Source organism: Bombina bombina, chromosome 2 (genome assembly GCF_027579735.1).
Source record: "Bombina bombina isolate aBomBom1 chromosome 2, aBomBom1.pri, whole genome shotgun sequence".
NCBI classification, from domain to species: Eukaryota; Metazoa; Chordata; class Amphibia; order Anura; family Bombinatoridae; genus Bombina; species Bombina bombina.
The window spans coordinates 1,288,830,265-1,288,848,675 of NC_069500.1; the positions used below are offsets into that span (position 1 = coordinate 1,288,830,265).

Below are 18,411 nucleotides of genomic sequence, written 5' to 3' on the forward strand. Positions count from 1 at the left end.
GATTATCTCGGTCGCGCGTTTACATTAGGGGTTGAGAAAGATCGCATGCGCATTTGAAGCCGGATCGGCGAATAGCGCATGCGCAATCCATCCAGATATCGTGAACGAGCATTTAGACTACGTATAGAGCGGGTGTCTATACGTAATGAATAGAAAATACAGGAAGAGGAGGGTGGGAGGAGCAACAGCGATAACGGTAGGGAAAGACAATATAAAAATATAAACTATAATATTGAAGTAAAAAAAAAAAAAAAAAAACACACAACATAGCGAAAATGTTATATTAGTTATATTGATATGTGGCAATGTTGAAAAATGTACTTTCACTTTAAGGGTCTTAAACTCAAGACCTATACTAGAATCATTCTTTGCTAAGGCACATGTATTGGAAAATACTTTCTATCCAAAACTGAAATGTTTACTTGAGCATTTCAATTTTGAGCTTTATGTCACTTTAATATTTAATGTGAAGGTCAAATACTAATGAGATACAGAACTTATTTTCAATGTACTGCTTAAACACAGAATAACATAGTTCTTGAAGTGGCAACCTAAAGGTCCTTCTTGTAAGATTAGGTCACAGAAATTATCTTTTGAAAATACTATACCAACACACACTATTATATATATATATATTATCCACACTTTGTACAACTCATGGCAGAAATTGTAAAACTGAACTTGAAAACATATAAATTATTTATATTACCTTTCTTTCACCACTACAGGTTCGTGTTGATAGAGAGAATCCCCTGTAGCAGCTCCTGGTTATACCTCTCTGTAGAATTGTCTTAAGAGGCAGCATCATGCCTGACAGTGTAACAACTCTCTGCAGCTGACAGCCCTGTGTCCTCTGTCATGTGCAGTGAACTGAACTGAACGAAGCTGAATATAAACATCATCACGCTGCGACCAGTTCCCTGCCCACTCTTAGTACTGGCAAAATTTAAAACACATTTTGATTGGTTGCAGGGGATAAGGAACGCCTTGAAGCAAGTCATATATATTATATTCAGTTCACTAGAACACAACGCACTGCCTTAACATGGGGTATTTAATTTTGTGGATTGTTATAGAAGTGGTGTTTAATTTATTTAATAACCCAGTTTGTGAGCACTATTATTGAAGTTATTAATGTAATATTGCGTACATACGGTTTACCTTTAACCTGAAAGACGGTAATTCAATATATTTTTATAATAAACGTCCCTGTGCTCTATAAGTCTGCCTTTATTTCTAGGCTTTTTCCTAAAACAAATTTAGGAGTTCTTATAATCAGCCGCTGACCATGAATACTGCAGCATCAGTTGTACCAAATGATACATTTCAAGTTTATTTTAACTGTATAGTGTAAAATTGAATTGCTTAGGTTGATGACTTCACAAACATTTCTGTCACTCACATATATTTTTAATATATTTGTACAGGTTACGCCTAGGTCTCAAATGACACAATGACTGTGTGTCACACTATTTGAGGCCTGTTCTCCATATCACACTATAAAGCAATAAAATCACATTATCATACCTCAGTCCCAACATTTCAAAATTCAAAAGAGGGACCCCCGAAATGGGGGGGGGGGGGGGGGCTTAAAAATAATAAGATTAAAGTAATATAAATAAAATTTTAAATAAAGTCATATATTTTAATACACTTAGGCAGCAAATCAAACACAAGCTCAAACCACTGGTATCACAGGGCAATTGTGTATATGTGTGTGTGTTTGAAAAATGTGTGTATATGTGTGTGTTTACAATATATGTGTGTATATATTTATGAGTGTGTTTGTGTGTGTATATATATATATATATATGTGACTGTGTGTGTTTATATACATGTGTGTATTTGTATATATGTGTTTGTGTTTATATACATGTGTGTATGGGCTAAGCAGTAAGATTTATACTGTTCTCTCACTATGCATGCTGTTACAGGAACACTATGCAAAATTGAGTTTGCTATTTGATCACAGCTTTGAAATAAGCACAGACTCTCCACTCATCAAAGATGATGAATTACCTATCCCTTTATTACAGAGCGCTTTCTCTGCTGACCATGAACTACCAATACTGAAAGACTATCTAAGGATTGTACCAATGGTGCTGCAGATCTATGGATCAATAAGGCACAACCCCCAGATGCTGTTAAGGAGATGAAAGCTAGAGAAGAGATCTGTGGACAGAACTGCCTACTCCCCCAGTTACCTGTACATAGGTAACGCTCAGACAGCACCTAATGAAGCGGTCGGTAATACCGGGAAACGCGTTGTGTGATATAATCACATTTTAATAAAGCCATATTGTTTGATACGATTAGGCCTCACAAATTTATGCTAAGCAACAGATCTCATTTTTTTAATACATATCTGGAGTCTCTCTATACCGTCTGGTCTGTGAGCAGTATTTCCAATACAGCTTTTGGGTACGGATATTTGACTGCTGAATACTGATCACTCTCTATTGGAGTTTTCTTACACCTACTAGTTCGAGAGGATAGCTATCTGGGCAGCTAAAAAAGGTCCAGAAGGCTTCTGTGGCACTTCTCAAGTGCTCTATACTTTGTACGTATAATTTGTATGTGCGTGTGATGATCCAGTACTACTGATTGTGCACTATTGTGGAGCCTTCTTCTCTTCTTTTCAACGCTCAGACAGTATCCCCCGCTCCGCACTGGAAGGATGAAGATAGAAGATGTCGTCTGGATGAAGACTTCTGCCCGTCTGGAGGACCACTTCTGCCCATCTGGAGGACCACTTCTGCCGGCTTCTTTGAGGACATCTTGCCGCTTGGATGAAGACTTCTCCCGGTAAGTGAATCTTCAGGGGTTAGTGTTAGGATTTTTTTAAGGGTGTATTGGGTGGGTTTATTTTTTAGGTTAGGGCTTTGGGCCTGCAATAGAGCTAAATGCCCTTTTAAGGGCAATGCCCTTCCAAATGCCCTTTTCAGGGCAATGGGGAGCTTAGGTTTTTTTAGTTAGTATTTTATTTGGGGGGTTGGTTGTGTGGGTGGTGGGTTTTACTGTTGGGGGGGGGGTTGTATTTTTTGTAACAGGAAAAAGAGCTGTTTTCTTTGGGCCAATGCCCAGCAAAAGGCCCTTTTAAGGGCTATTGGTAGTTTAGTTTAGGCTAGGGTTTTTTTTTATTTTGGGGGGGCTATTAGATTAGGTGTAATTAGTTTAAAGATCTGTAATTTGTATACTATACTATAGGTATACTATTCAACAAAGAATATCAAGAGAACAAAGATAATTAGATAGGGGAGTTGCGGCAATAAACAGTTGCTGATATTGGTAGCTTAGCTGCAGAAAACTTAAATCCCCCTGAAATCTATGTCTTGTCTTCACATCCAGCATCATAAACCAATTCTAATGCTTTAGCAGGCTGAGGGGAAGAGATTGAGCCTGCACTGCATCTTGTAACCCCAATATTCTGCATTCCGCACTGCCAAGAAGAAACTGCTTCTATATTTTGGGATCAATAAAAATATTGAAATAAAATATCTGCTCTGTTCCAACAAAGTAATTAGGCAAATGACCCAGAAGTTACAGACTGGACACATAAGGATAGTACCAGTGTAGATGAATTGTTTATTTCTACTCATACTTTATTTAAAATTATTGCCCCACTCTAGATAATATATAGTAACCAGATCAGAAAGAATTAAAGTGTTTTCCACCCTAGTGGTCGATCACAATCTATTGGCAAGCAAGATTTTCGTGGGTGATCACAGTTTAAATGGATTTGTTTTGTTAAAATCCGCCGACCGCAAACGCCATTTCAACTGAAAAGCTCCCAAAAAGATTTTTCAGGTTAAGTACCTGCTTTTTTCAAAATAGAGACTGGAATGTCACCCATAACTAACAGAAACAATACTCAATTCACACCTCTTAAGGATACAGTAAAGTTCTTTAGAAATAACCCCTTTGTTCACTGGGGAAAGAAAATACTAATTTACATGTTTGACAATAACCTGTTGCAATCCACATCAATCCTCACCACTGATTAACCATCTGAATGCCATTTGTATCTTAACATGATGGGCATACTCATCACATTAGGACCCCAACATCTACAAATGGCATTCAGTAATTTTTTTTTTCTTCTAATGTTTGATTATAAGTTACAATTGCACTGTCATGCTTGTCATTAATAGTACAGGGATCTTCATAACTGGGCTTTAAAACAGGTTCTTGCAATGGAAAAGTCCACAGGAACCTATTGCAATTTGTTTCCATCCGCGCAACTGCTAAACCATCTGAATGCTAATTGTATGTTGGCATGATTGGAATACTGGGTGCCGTTTGGCAATCACCATATTATATCTTTAAAACTTTGACAAGTATTGTTTTTAATAATATTTATGTTTGTTAAAGCACCATTTCCATTTTGGTGTGTTATTGAAACAAAATGGCGACTACAGGTTTATACGGAAATTATTTATCATATATACTTATACTAGATTTTAAAAGTACTGAAATTATAAAGCATGAACTTGCTCCCTCACAACATTGTATCTGACTAGAAGATGTTCAAACAAACATCATGCCTTCGTGAACGGGTTTTATTGAGAACTCACCTTTATACACTCTAAGATCAAACATGGTCACGACAGTGCATTTCAAAATGTTTGTGCCTAGATTATTAAACTCCTAAAAATAAATACATGCTCGTGAATGTAAGTTGTATAATGTAAGTGCAAACCCTTTCAAATCTACACACACATTGTCAGATACTTACTCACGGCGGTGACGCCGCTTCCTGTTTTGGAGGGATGCCAGAATCTGCCTTCCAGGCCTTGGCATCCCACGTGAAGGAGTCCTGTTCTCCTGCAGCTGCTGAGACTTTCTAGATTTAAAGGGGTCGTGTCTTAATTACCGAAACTCCCACCTGAAGGCCTCAGGTGTGGGAGTTCATATAAAAGCTCACTCAGCCCATCACTCTGGCCTGAGTCATTGCCTTATCTACCTTGCTCCTGAAGTTTGGCATACTTACCTTGCACTTGTATATGCTCACCTGGTTCCTGAAAGCCAAGCATACTTACCTGTTACCTGTGTATTCTCACCTTGTTCCAGAGTGCAAGTATACTTACCTGATACATGTGTATGCTCACCTTGTTCCATAGACCAAGCATACTTACCCGATACTTGTGTATGCTCACCTTGTTTCAGAGACCAAGAATACTTACCCTGCACCTGCGTATGCCCACCTTGCTCCTGAAGCTGTGCCTGCTGTACCTTCTTGATATCCCGTGACAGTCTCACCAACAGTTCCGGCTCGGTATCCTGTGCCTTCTGAGTATCCTCACATCTGTTGTACCTACCTGGTATCCCGTAGCAGTCTCACCTACAGTAACCGCTTGGTATCCTGTGCCTCCTGAGTATGCTCTGTCTACTTTACCAGTGATAGTGTTCTTCAAACCCAGCTGTGCCTGCTGTACCAACCTAGTATCCCGTGACAGTCTCAACAACAGTACCCTCTGGGTATCCTGTGTCTGAGTATCCTATGTTTACTTTACTAGTGACAGTGTTCCTCAAATCAGTCAAGTCAAGTCACAATTGTGATTACACATTTATACACAGAGGCAACAGAGTAAACTTCTAGCACCAAATTTGAAACTTTGTGATTTTTTTTAAATTGTTTGTGGTAGTACATATGAAGGGTAGATTTGAAACAAGTGGGTTTTTCAATTATTCTATTTTTCAAGAGAATAATTATGATATTCATGGATTTCCTGTGGTTTAAACAGACAATTTGGAAGAAGCATATTAAAGGGACATTGCACACCTCTAACTTTGGTGTTAAAATTGTGCTGTGTGTTATGATTCCTAAAGAGTTCACAAGAAATATAGTGTGTAGCGCAGGACCTAAAACACTTATGCCTCCCTAATATTGTCCTCCTCCTGGGCAAAATAATGTAGAAAAAATGTATTAAATTATAAGAAGGCGCTAAAAAAGCTCTAAGTGTTAGAGAATAGGGAGAGTATTTTGATGTTAGAAAATTACCTAATTGGTATCAGTAAATTTCTATTTATAATAAACAGGAAACAAATTCAGAAAAAAATTGTATTATTGTAACGATGTTCTGATCGGTTCTACCTAGATCGTATCTCTAAGATTCTGTTTGTGATAATTGGATAAAAAGTTAAATTGTGCTATGGTAACAATGTGGCAATGAGCTCTGATATATGTGTTGCATACAAACAATGATCTACTTTGTATCTATATCGGTAATTGTTATGTTTTAGGATACCTAAAATTATAGCCACCTTCTATAAATCTCAATGAGACTAATGAACCATATATGTAATATAAAAAGTTTTTTACTTTGGATCTTAAAAAAGGCAAAAATATATAGAATACATATATCTATAAAAAAATACAAATAAAAAACAGATAAAAACATACATATGAGTTGTAATCAAGCGTTCTCTAAATATAGATTGTACTTTTGTACCATCTCAGATACTCCTCTGTAGGTGATTTTATAATATAGAGTCTCAAGTGGTTATGGCAGTATTGTTAAAAACGCCTCTTTCCAAGCAAATATGGTGTCAGTTCATTGAAAGAACTAAGTCTCTCTTAATGCGGTACTTGGAATTTGTGAGACAGTAGTGGCCCACTACTTAATAACTTTTAGTTTTCCTTTATACATGCTATCAGGGAAAATTCAAACAGTGGGTGCTTCAAGCAAAAAATAGTCCTAAAAAGGTGGATCCGTACCTTGGGAAGACTTTGTGTATTCCTGCTAGGCAGGTGATCTTACCCTCTCCTGTGTACGGCTCCTTTCCAGGAGACTGATTCCTGTTAGACACTTTAGCAAACAAGCGGTTAACTGTTGCCTCTCTCCGGTCTCTTCAAACTTGCGCAAGTTCCTTTAACAAACCGGACTCCCTTTCCTGCACTTAGTACTTAGTGTACGCAGGAAAAACTTTGTGGTCTTTTTGTTTTCACAGCTCACAGGTGTCGGTTCTCGCCTCCGTGTGTACAAGTCGTCTCAATTTTCTCTCAGAGACGGAATTTCCAAATTACACAGCTTCAACGGACAGCGTCAGAACACCCGGCTTCTCGAAAAACACAGCTTCTACGCGTTTCACCCTGATTGCGGGCTTTCTCAAGATGCTGTATTAGCTTTGGTTTAGCATTCAAATACTGCTCCACTTGGTTTGATTGGTTGGAGTTGGTGTGACGTTAAAAGGGCTACAATACTCTATCACCTTGGAGTGTCTTTTACTTTCTAATAGCGGAGAAAGCTTTTTTTTTTTTTTAGTTTAGTTTTTCTAATTTCAAATGTTAAACTTCATATGTTCACATTCATACCACTCTACATAAAAATTCTAAATAAAAATTCTAAATTCTTAAGACTCATATCATATAATTGCGTTAATAAAACATCTATTGCGATATCAAATGGTTCAATGCTTTTTCTCTTTATCTACAAAAGGCATTTATGATCTGATTTTCCTAGTTTGATTGTAATTATAACTATAAAAATCTTTAAGTTTGTGGGGCTAACATTAGTTGTATCCTTTTCTATAAGCTGTCTTAAAGAATTCTTTAATACCCTCCACCTTATTAATTAAAAACTTCTTTATGGTGTTTGTGAATATTTATCTTTGTGTAATTTTTCCAAAAAATATACAAAAAATATATATATATAAAGAATACAAGAATACTTCTCTCTATATTTATCATAGAGATAGAGATGAACCTGTGGATTGTAACACTATCAGTAATAGATTCTCAAATGACAGGAGTAAGCAAATCTACGCGTTTCGGCAGTGTTAGCTGCCTTTCTTGATAAAGGCAGCTAACACTGCCGAAACGCGTAGATTTGCTTACTCCTGTCATTTGAGAATCTATTACTGATAGTGTTACAATCCACAGGTTCATCTCTATCTCTATGATAAATATAGAGAGAAGACATATGAATAATTCCTGTGTGTAACCAATTATCTTCTACTGGCACAAAAAACAGGGTCATTTCTATCTCCTTGATTTAACACTGAGATCGATGTATGACTAATTCCTGTGTGCCCCCTTGTTTCTTTTCTGCTCCCATTATAGCCCTATTAAACACAAAAAGTGTGGATTACAACTAAGTGCTTAGGAGCCTCTTCAAAAAGACAAGTTTCATGTTCCAGAGCGGATATAAAACAAGATGGATTAACATTTCATAGGATCCAGAGCTGCTGATAAAACAAACCTACTAAAAAATCTGGACAGATTATTGGACACTGGACACTCGTAAGTATTGCTACTAACTATCACACAATCAATTACTTTGATATAACTATAAAATTGGATACATTTTTCAAATTTACTGCGTCTAAGCATACCACAGGGATTGGAGGAGATATAATAGTCAGGTGACGTGACGTCACACCTCACGATCCATCACTCACAGTTACTCCTAACGGCTGAACAGATCAGACGCCTCCACCTTATACTGTGATCAAACGTCTCACTGCTTAAACAAAATATTGGTAACATTTAGCCGAGTTAAGTTTACTTTGTTAAGAGTCATTTACCTTTATCAAGTTTATTCATAAATATTTTTACGATACACTTAGGGAATTTTTATAAATTTTATATCGGCCGTTTTTTCATGTTTTTTTCTTGTTTTTTAATATGATCAGTATGTTTTACTGTTCTTGATGCCGGCATCTTATGTAATTGGGTATATGCTAACATATTTTGTATGTGTCAATAAGCTATTCATTTAAATTGCTATATAAATCCTTTTTTTTAGTACCATTGGGTCCTCTTGTTATTTCATTTTATTTGTATAAATAATCTGGTTGGCTCTATTTTGCTGGAGCGCTTATCCCACACCATTCTCACCTCTTTGTCTAACAGTCTGTAATTAGAGATTTTATCAGACCATATTAGGGATTTAAGCACAGAAACCTTCTCTCTGACTAGCACTCACACCACCTTTCTTTTGTTTGTTTAACATATATACCACCCCCTTACTACTGCATCTAATGGTGTCTTTAATTGAAAAGGCATCTTTTTGCCCGGGGATTACAATAGTTTTCTTTTTTGAACTGTATTTACAGGCCCTGCAGAGATAACAGGGGAAAAAAACCTTTTAAATTATGGCCTAATAGATCACGTTCTATTTGCCTTTTTTGTTTGGGTTTGAACTCACTTGGTGCCAGTATGGTTTTTAGGTTCCTGGCCTTCCTATAAATCATTCTGGGATAAGGGGGTACTTTGTCTCCCAATATCGTCTTAATTAGGTGCCAATGTTTACGTAATATTTTATTCATTATTTTGTGATCTTGACTATATTCATTGATAAAGGGTATATCATATTCATTGTATTTTCCAATAGTTGGTTTTATATTTGGTTTAAGTAATTCTGTCCTTTCTGTGTATTTAGCTCTGTTTATAGCTGTATTTATGGTCTCAGATTTATACCCTTGTTCCTTAAATCTTTCCTCAAGGATGGCTGTTTGGGTTTCAAAATCTTCATATTTGGAGCAATTTTTCTTTATCCGGAGGCACTGGCCTACTGGTATGTTCTCTTTCCACTTGCTGAAGTGACAGCTAGAAGCGTGTATTAGATTATTAGATTATTTATTAAAAAAAAACGAAAATAAGAATTAAAGATCCTTCTTACTATCTTTAAGATATACACATATAAGGTTCCTAGACACCAGTATTAAGGCTATATAATGAATTAATTATTCAGAAAACTACCAACCATATTTATATATGTAATTTTTGTATATTTTTGTATTCTTTATATATATATATTTTTTTTTTTGTATATTTTTTGGAAAAATCACACAATGAGAAATATTCACAAACACCATGAAGAAGTTTTTAATTAATAAGGTGGAGGGTATTAAAGAATTCTTTAAGACAGCTTATAGAAAAGGATACAACTTGTCAGGGATTCCTCTCATACTACCTGTCAGTAATCACTTTTCCTTTAATTTTCTGCTCACCTTATCCTCTCCACCCTATTTAAGGTTGCCTCCCACTTCACAAGTTGCTTAGTATTGAAGTTATACCTCTGATACACTACAAGCCAACTCCTGCTGTGTACTCTGTTTCAACAGAGGGATCCACGCGACCTGATCACAAACTGCCAAAGTGAACGCTGTTCACATTCCTTCGATTCAGCATTTGACAAAATTACTTTCTGCTATTAATCCACAGCGCTCTCTAACACTTTGTCATCTCTACTGCCCTGTATTTTCTCTGCTCCGGATTACACTGCATTGGCAGTCAGCTGGGATACAACCACGCTCATCCAAGCCAGGCGGCTGTGACGTCACACGCCAACTTCAGCACAGTCGGACTGACACAGCGCTCTGTAACCACACTTTGTATCGCACAGCTCTCTCAACGATTTGATCTCCGGTAAGCCCTAAACTTCATAAGTATTATGCTGTGGTATCCTGCACCTAAATTCCACTCCTATTGAGATTTTATGCTACTTGGACAATATACAACCTTCATATTTTTCTATAAGACTTTATTTTTAATAGGTTCAATTACACCTCATCTGCTTATATTTCCTGCACTAACAATTGATTATTTTTTATAGAAGTTTCTGCTTCTTATTTTATTTAGTTCTGCCCTATATGCCTTATCTGACCTCTGGGGTGTAAACCGATTTCCCTGCTGCATTTCCTCAGTGCACTCCTCTGCACATGTGGCAGCTATAGGGTAATCTTATTTACACCACCATTATAGAAATCACAGCTTGGTGTTACAATGAAGATACAACCACTCATTGTACTCTTCAGTAACTTTCTGCTACATTAATTTTGACTTTATTTTGTCTCGGCAATTGAGGTCTTACCATTTATAGCGAAATTATTTTGTATTCCTCAGATACGCATACGGGTGTGACAGAATACTAAGCCCTAAAGTAATATGGACCCAGCTGAGACTAACCCACACATAATTGCCCTTCAACAAAGGGTTGATCTATTAACTGATGGTCTCAATTCCCTCAAAACAGAGAATGAGACTATAAAAGCTTATATTAGGGATGTGGTTGACAAAAGAATTCCTGGCACTGAGCCCCAAGTTAGTCCCCCAGAGAAATTCCATGGGGATAGATCCCAGTATAGAGAATTCAAAAACGCATGCTTGCTCATGTTTGCATTAAAACCCCATACCTATCCTACTGATAGGGTGAGGGTTCTTACTACGATATCATACTTAAGAGGTGAACCCCGTACTTGGGCAAACACATTCTTTGAGAACAACGAAGAAATCTTAAACTCATTAGAGAATTTCTTCACAGCTATGGGTCAGTTGTATGAGGACCCATGCAAACAGATTACGGCAGAAACAGCCATGAGAGGGTTGAAACAAAAAAAAAGGGTTGTAGAAGACTACATCACCGAATTCAAGAAATGGGCAAAAGATTCACAGTGGAACAACTTATCATTGCGGAACCAGTTTAGATTGGGTCTGTCTGACGCTATTAAAGATGAACTTTCACGAATAGATCTACCCCCTACACTCGAAGAATTGATGACCCTGTCCATCACCATAGACAGACGCCTCAGAGAAAGGCAGCAAGAGAGGTCTTCACATGATTTCCCTTACAAAAAACAAGTCACTACCTCACATACTACTTCCTCTACTAAAAGCTTGCCCGAACCTATGGACATAGGATTCGTAAAAGGTCCTCTCTCTCCTCAAGAAAAGCTCAGACGACGCAACCTAAATCTTTGTCTATACTGTGCTTCTGACGATCACACAGTAAAAGATTGTCCATCCCTTCTTAGACAGAATAAGGGTAAGATTTCATACCAGCCTTTTTGTTGTACTACCCAGGTACAAACTCATTCTTATTTTTTTTTTTTTTTTTTTTTTTTTTTTTAATTTTTTTTTTATTGAAGAACTGTCAAATGAAATGGTACATACAGACTTATCATGCAGTAATTATACATATAATTTGTAAATTGAGTCTTTAAAGAAGATATTACATAGGAGTCAAGACAGACTTCATTTTTATACCCCTAAGACATGTTAGGTCGCTCTTGGACCCCTTAGAAATTTAAAATCTGTTTGGTGTGGAGTAGTATTAGTCCAATGCTGTGGATAAACTAACAGAAAGAAAAACTAAAAAGGGAAGGTTTTACATAATGTGATATAGAAAACAATAAAGAAAGAAAAAAGTCCCAACTGGGTTAATAGTTAAGAACATAACTAGCTGTCTAACGTTCCATATGCAATAGGGAGGATAAATTATACTACCCCTACACAAAGTGAGGGTATAAATAAATGTGATATTTGACAAAGGATCCTCTTGATATCTGTCTTAATGATGAGATCTTATGTATAGCAATCTTTTTGGAGAGGAGTGGGCATTATCAATGTTGTAGCAATGAATATTAGTGAGAGATTAGTAACTGCAGCAACAATAGTAACAAGACTTAAAAAAAACTACTAATACTATATGATATGAATTACTGAGGTATTCATGTTACATACTTGAAAGTGAATTAGTGACCCAACATATTTCTGCTGTTTCATAAAGTATACCGCCAATACCATCACTATAATGTTGGGATACATAGCTGTTCTCTGTACATGTCATCTAATGCAATATAATACTACCCTCCCTGTGGCCTCGGCCGCCAGCCGCCAGGGAAAGACTGTGCGTTCCACAAACATGTAGGCTATTTATTATTTATTTTCCCATAGATAGCCTTCCTTCAGTACAATAGTATGAGGAAGAATATGCTATTTTATAAAAATTAAAATTAAGCATCTTAGAGTAGCAGGCTGTGTAGGGTAGAGTGAGGTATGTGGCATATCCAAGCTATCGCATCCTATACTTAATTAACTGAAACTAAACAACATGTGAAACACTAAACATCTCTGCCAACGGGCCACCTTTCAAAATGAGTCCCTTATGGTTTTCTCTGTTCAACCTCCTAGATGAATTGAGCAAAGTCACATCTGGTCAGCACAACAGGATAGTTGTTTAACCCCTGCTAGCTGACATTACAATAATCTAGCCTTTATCTGATATAAAAACCTGTGAATTTTTGCGATGACAGGACTTGAGTTCTCTTAATGCTTGTTGTTGTGAAGGAGAACGAGATGTCTGCTCAGCGTACCTCCAGTGCAGAACAGCAGGTGGCAGAGTCCATTTTTGTGTCCCTTGGGTTAGCGTCCCTGCTGTGTCTTGCACCGTTAGCCTCCGAGTCACATGCCGGGGTATAGATCCAGTAATTTTTTGAGGGCGCCCGCTCATACGAGGTGTGCTGATCGAGGTGATGTTCTGTGTCCCCTGATCTTGCAGGTCTGTAATGCAAGCGATCTGCTGCTTCTCCTGCGCTACGGACAATCTTGGCAGCGGTGTAGTGTTCTGCGCAGCATGGGCTTCCATAGGAGACTCCTGTGGTTGTGGCAAGTCAGCCAGCTCTCCCGGCTGTGAGAAGTCTTCGAGTGGCTCTGTGTCAAGGGACCCTTTCACAGTAGAAGACCTGGTTAGGTGTGTGGCATGTATTTCTTTATTATGCAATATTTGCATCAAACGGTCATATGGAGCTTTATCCATCATCCTGTGAAACAGCTTTTCAATTCTCTCCAACCTCTCATCCGATCGCTGCAAGTAGGATTCTCCCGCCATTGGCGCCATTTTAAGTGTCGCCATGTAAGGTAGTTTGTTTGTTGTTCTCTTTGAAAAGTGTGTTAATTCACTTTACTGTAGGTATCTGATTTCTTCTCGCTAGTGCAGAAATGCTGTAATTCCCAGTTAGGAACAAGTACCTCGGATTTACCGAGGGGGAAGCGCCGCCATTAAGGAGCCGCCGCTCCAGGCCCCTATTGTCCTTTCCAGAGATCCGATGTCAAAAATACAGCCAAAATATTAGAGATGAGCCCTCAGAGGGACTAACAGATGTTGCAACCATATACTATTATATTTTAGCTGTGTAGTAGCGCCTATAATGGGCGGATTTTAAGCTTCTCAATCAGAGCTCTTGGAAGTTGTGACCGGTCAGGATCGCTGTTAGGACACGCCCCCCACAAACTCATTCTTATTTAACACTGTCTCTTCTCTTACAGTGGGAACAACAGCGGGCCAGCGCATCCGCGATAGTTGATTCCGGAGCCACTGCCTCATACATAGATAAGGAATATGTCACTGTAAATAAAATACCACTAACTCAGAAAAAGTCTCCTGTTTTTCTTAGGGGGATAGATGGTAGAGAAATCACTACTGGTCCTGTGGTCTATGAAACCGTACCCCTCCTGGTGAGTACCACTGACCACCATAGAGAGTTTATTACATTTGATGTTATCTGTTCACCCGTCTCCCCTGTGGTTCTGGGTATTCAATGGCTTAAAACTCACAATCCAACTATAAACTGGTCTAACAACTCACTGACCTTCTCTTCTCCTTACTGTATTAACAATTGTTTTCCGGTCACTGTCCTACAGACAACCAAAGTCTCACCTGAAAACCTTGTACCTGATGTGTACAAAGAGTACATTGATGTTTTTAGTAAGACAGAAAGTGAAAACCTACCCCCACATCGTAAATACGATTGTCCCATTGATATCATTCCAGGATCTGAAATACCCTGTGGGCATATATTCCCTCTGTCGAACCCCGAACTTCTGCATCTAAAAACTTTTATCCATGAAAATCTAAAAAAAGGCTTCATACGCCCCTCTACTTCTCCCGCAGGTGCGGGGATATTTTTCGTGAAAAATAAAGACGGTTCACTAAGACCCATAATCGACTATAGAAAATTGAATCAGATTACCATAAAAAATAGGTACCCTTTGCCGTTGATTCCGGAGCTCATAGAGAGACTTGAAGGGGCCAAATACTTCACTAAATTGGACCTAAGGGGGGCTTACAACCTAATCCGAATAAGATCTGGGGATGAATGGTTGACGGCGTTTCGAACTCGCTATGGATTGTTCGAATACGTCGTCATGCCATTTGGGTTATGTAATGCCCCTGCTACTTTTCAACATCTTATCAACGACGTGTTCAGAGATATCCTGGATGTTTATATTGTCATCTACCTGGATGATATACTAGTATACTCCAAGTCCTTACCTGAACACATCACCCATGTAAAACAAGTTCTCTCCAGACTTAGAAGTAACCATCTATACGCAAAGGCTGAAAAATGTATATTCAATTCTCAGTCTATTTCATTTCTAGGTTATGAAATTTCCCCAGCAGGCATTCGTATGGAGGACAACAAAATCAATACAATTCTACAGTGGCCCATCCCTAAAACCAAAAAACAGGTACAAAGTTTTATGGGATTTGCGAACTTTTATCGTAAGTTTATAAAAAAATTCTCCAAGCTCACAGTTCCACTTACTTCGTTAACAAAATCCAATAGAACTTTCAAATGGTCCTCTGATGCTCAAAAAGCATTTGATTTCCTCAAGGAAAAATTTACCACTGCTCCCATCCTCCGGTTCCCCGACCCAAAATACCAATTTGTTCTGGAAGTCGATGCATCCAACTATGCAGTAGGCGCAATCTTGTCTCAGAGGGAAGACTTGAAAAAACCCCTACACCCTGTCGCCTACTACTCACGAACCCTGAATTTGGCTGAACAAAACTATCCCATCGGGGATAAAGAGTTACTCGCTATAAAGCTATCTTTGGAACATTGGCGACACCTGTTGGAAGGGACTCTTATTCCTATTCTAATCTATACCGACCATAGGAACTTACAGTACCTAAAGTCTACTAGGACCTTATCTGCTAGACAAGTCCGCTGGAATCTATTCCTATCAAGGTTTAATTACCTAATTACTTTTCGTCCATCTGGAAAAAATCAAAAAGCGGATGCCCTCTCACGTATGCCAGTGGACAAACCTTCACCATCCCTTCAACAATCTCTTATCCCACCTCAAAATTTTCTCTGTTTCACCACTGACTCCCTGCCTATCCTAAAAATCGAACAAAGAAAGGATCAAACAAAGGCGGAGCTTGATCTTACTATCAAACCTGACGGCTGCTACTACTTTAACTCTAAATTATACATCCCACCTACTCTCAGATCTACTCTCCTCCACTCTGTACATGACTCTCTACTCGCTGGGCATCCAGGGATTACCAAGACTTTAGAATTAGTTAACAGAAACTATTGGTGGCCTCACATGACCACTGACATAAAAAACCATGTTCAGACTTGTAGTACATGATTAGTTTCAAAAAAGGAAAAACAGCCCCCCTATGGCTTGCTACTTTCTCTACCTACACCAAAGAGGCCATGGTCCGACATTGCACTTGATTTTATTGTTGACCTGCCTCTTTCCTCAAAAAACACCACCATTCTTGTTGTTGTGGATTTGTTCACAAAAATGTGTCATTTTATTCCATGTAACAAACTACCTACTGCTATGGAGACTATCCGTTTACTTATTTCCAATGTTATCAAATACCATGGTATACCCACTACTATCCTTTCCGATCGGGCACACAATTCTCCAGCAAGTTGTGGTCGCAATTCTGTAAAATATTCAACATCGACAGGAGACTTACCACTGCGTATCATCCGCAAACAAACGGACAGACGGAAAGATGTAATCAGTGGCTTGAGCAATTCTTGAGAGCATTCTGTTCAACACAACAAGACCATTGGTCTGAACTTTTACCTTATGCAGAATTCTGTTACAATAATACGTTACATTCCACTACCAATCAAACCCCGTTCTTTGCAAATTATGTTTTTCACCCTTCTTTCCAGTTGTTACCTACTTCACAGTCCCTCTCTCCCAGCATCTCGGAATTGTCTGACTCCATCTCCTCAAACTTCAGCTCTATCGAATCCTCCATAAAACGAGCCAAAGACATACAAAAACATTACTATGACAAACACAGAAGAACTCCTCCAGTCTACCAAATAGGCGACTTAGTATGGCTCTCTACAAAAAACCTGAGAATGAATACTCCATCCAGAAAACTCTCCCCTCTTTTCGTTGGACCATATCCAGTTGAGAAAGTGATTAATCCAAATGCTGTCCGCCTCAAGTTACCTGACACATTAAAGATTCACCCAACATTTCACGTCTCCCTATTAAAACCCTATAGGGAGGTAAGACGCATCTCAAATCAACGGTCTACTCCAACCGTTACCATTGATCCAAATGTCGAGTATGAAATAAGATCTATTCTCGACTCCCGCCTGTACCGAGGAGCTCTACAATACCTCATCAGCTGGAAGGGCTACTCCAAGGAGGAAAACTCTTGGGAACCTGCCAGCAACATTTCAGCACCGCGTCTGGTTTCCAGTTTCCATCAAAGAAACCCTGACCGCCCTGGACCATGAGCCCCGGGAGTTGCTCATTAGATGGGGGATTCTGTCAGGGATTCCTCTCATACTACCTGTCAGTAATCACTGTTCCTTTAATTTTCTGCTCACCTTATCCTCTCCACCCTATTTAAGGTTGCCTCCCACTTCACAAGTTGCTTAGTATTGAAGTTATACCTCTGATACACTACAATCCAACTCCTGCTGTGTACTCTGTTTCAACAGAGGGATCCACGCGACCTGATCACAAACTGCCAAAGTGAACGCTGTTCACATTCCTTCGATTCAGCATTTGACAAAATTACTTTCTGCTATTAATCCACAGCGCTCTCTAACACTTTGTCATCTCTACTGCCCTGTATTTTCTCTGCTCCGGATTACACTGCATCGGCAGTCAGCTGGGATACAACCACGCTCATCCAAGCCAGGCGGCTGTGACGTCACACGCCAACTTCAGCACAGTCGGACTGACACAGCGCTCTGTAACCACACTTTGTATCGCACAGCTCTCTCAACGATTTGATCTCCGGTAAGCCCTAAACTTCATAAGTATTATGCTGTGGTATCCTGCACCTAAATTCCACTCCTATTGAGATTTTATGCTACTTGGACAATATACAACCTTCATATTTTTCTATAAGACTTTATTTTTAATAGGTTCAATTACACATCATCTGCTTATATTTCCTGCACTAACAATTGATTATTTTTTATAGAAGTTTCTGCTTCTTATTTTATTTAGTTCTGCCCTATATGCCTTATCTGACCTCTGGGGTGTAAACCGATTTCCCTGCTGCATTTCCTCAGTGCACTCCTCTGCACATGTGGCAGCTATAGGGTAATCTTATTTACACCACCATTATAGAAATCACAGTTTGGTGTTACAATGAAGATACAACCACTCATTGTACTCTTCAGTAACTTTCTGCTACATTAATTTTGACTTTATTTTGTCTCGGCAATTGAGGTCTTACCATTTATAGCGAAATTATTTTGTATTCCTCAGATACGCATACGGGTGTGACACAACTAATGTTAGCCCCACAAACTTAAAGATTTTTATAGTTATAATTACAATCAAACTAGGAAAATCAGATCATAATTGCCTTTTGTAGATAAAGAGAAAAAGCATTGAAC

At 38.5% G+C, this 18,411-nt stretch overlaps 1 protein-coding gene across 1 annotated transcript in view; it reads right to left on the reverse strand.

Annotated features, from left to right (window-relative positions):
• Nucleotides 1–876, reverse strand: part of LAP3 (leucine aminopeptidase 3) — a 96,261-nt gene extending 95,385 nt beyond the window's left edge. The window contains exon 1 of the mRNA XM_053704110.1: nt 710–876. Within this exon, the coding sequence (XP_053560085.1) occupies nt 710–808 (99 nt within the window). The 5' untranslated portion in view covers nt 809–876. The remainder of the gene's footprint in view (nt 1–709) is intronic.
• Nucleotides 877–18,411: the final 17,535 nt, after the last annotated feature.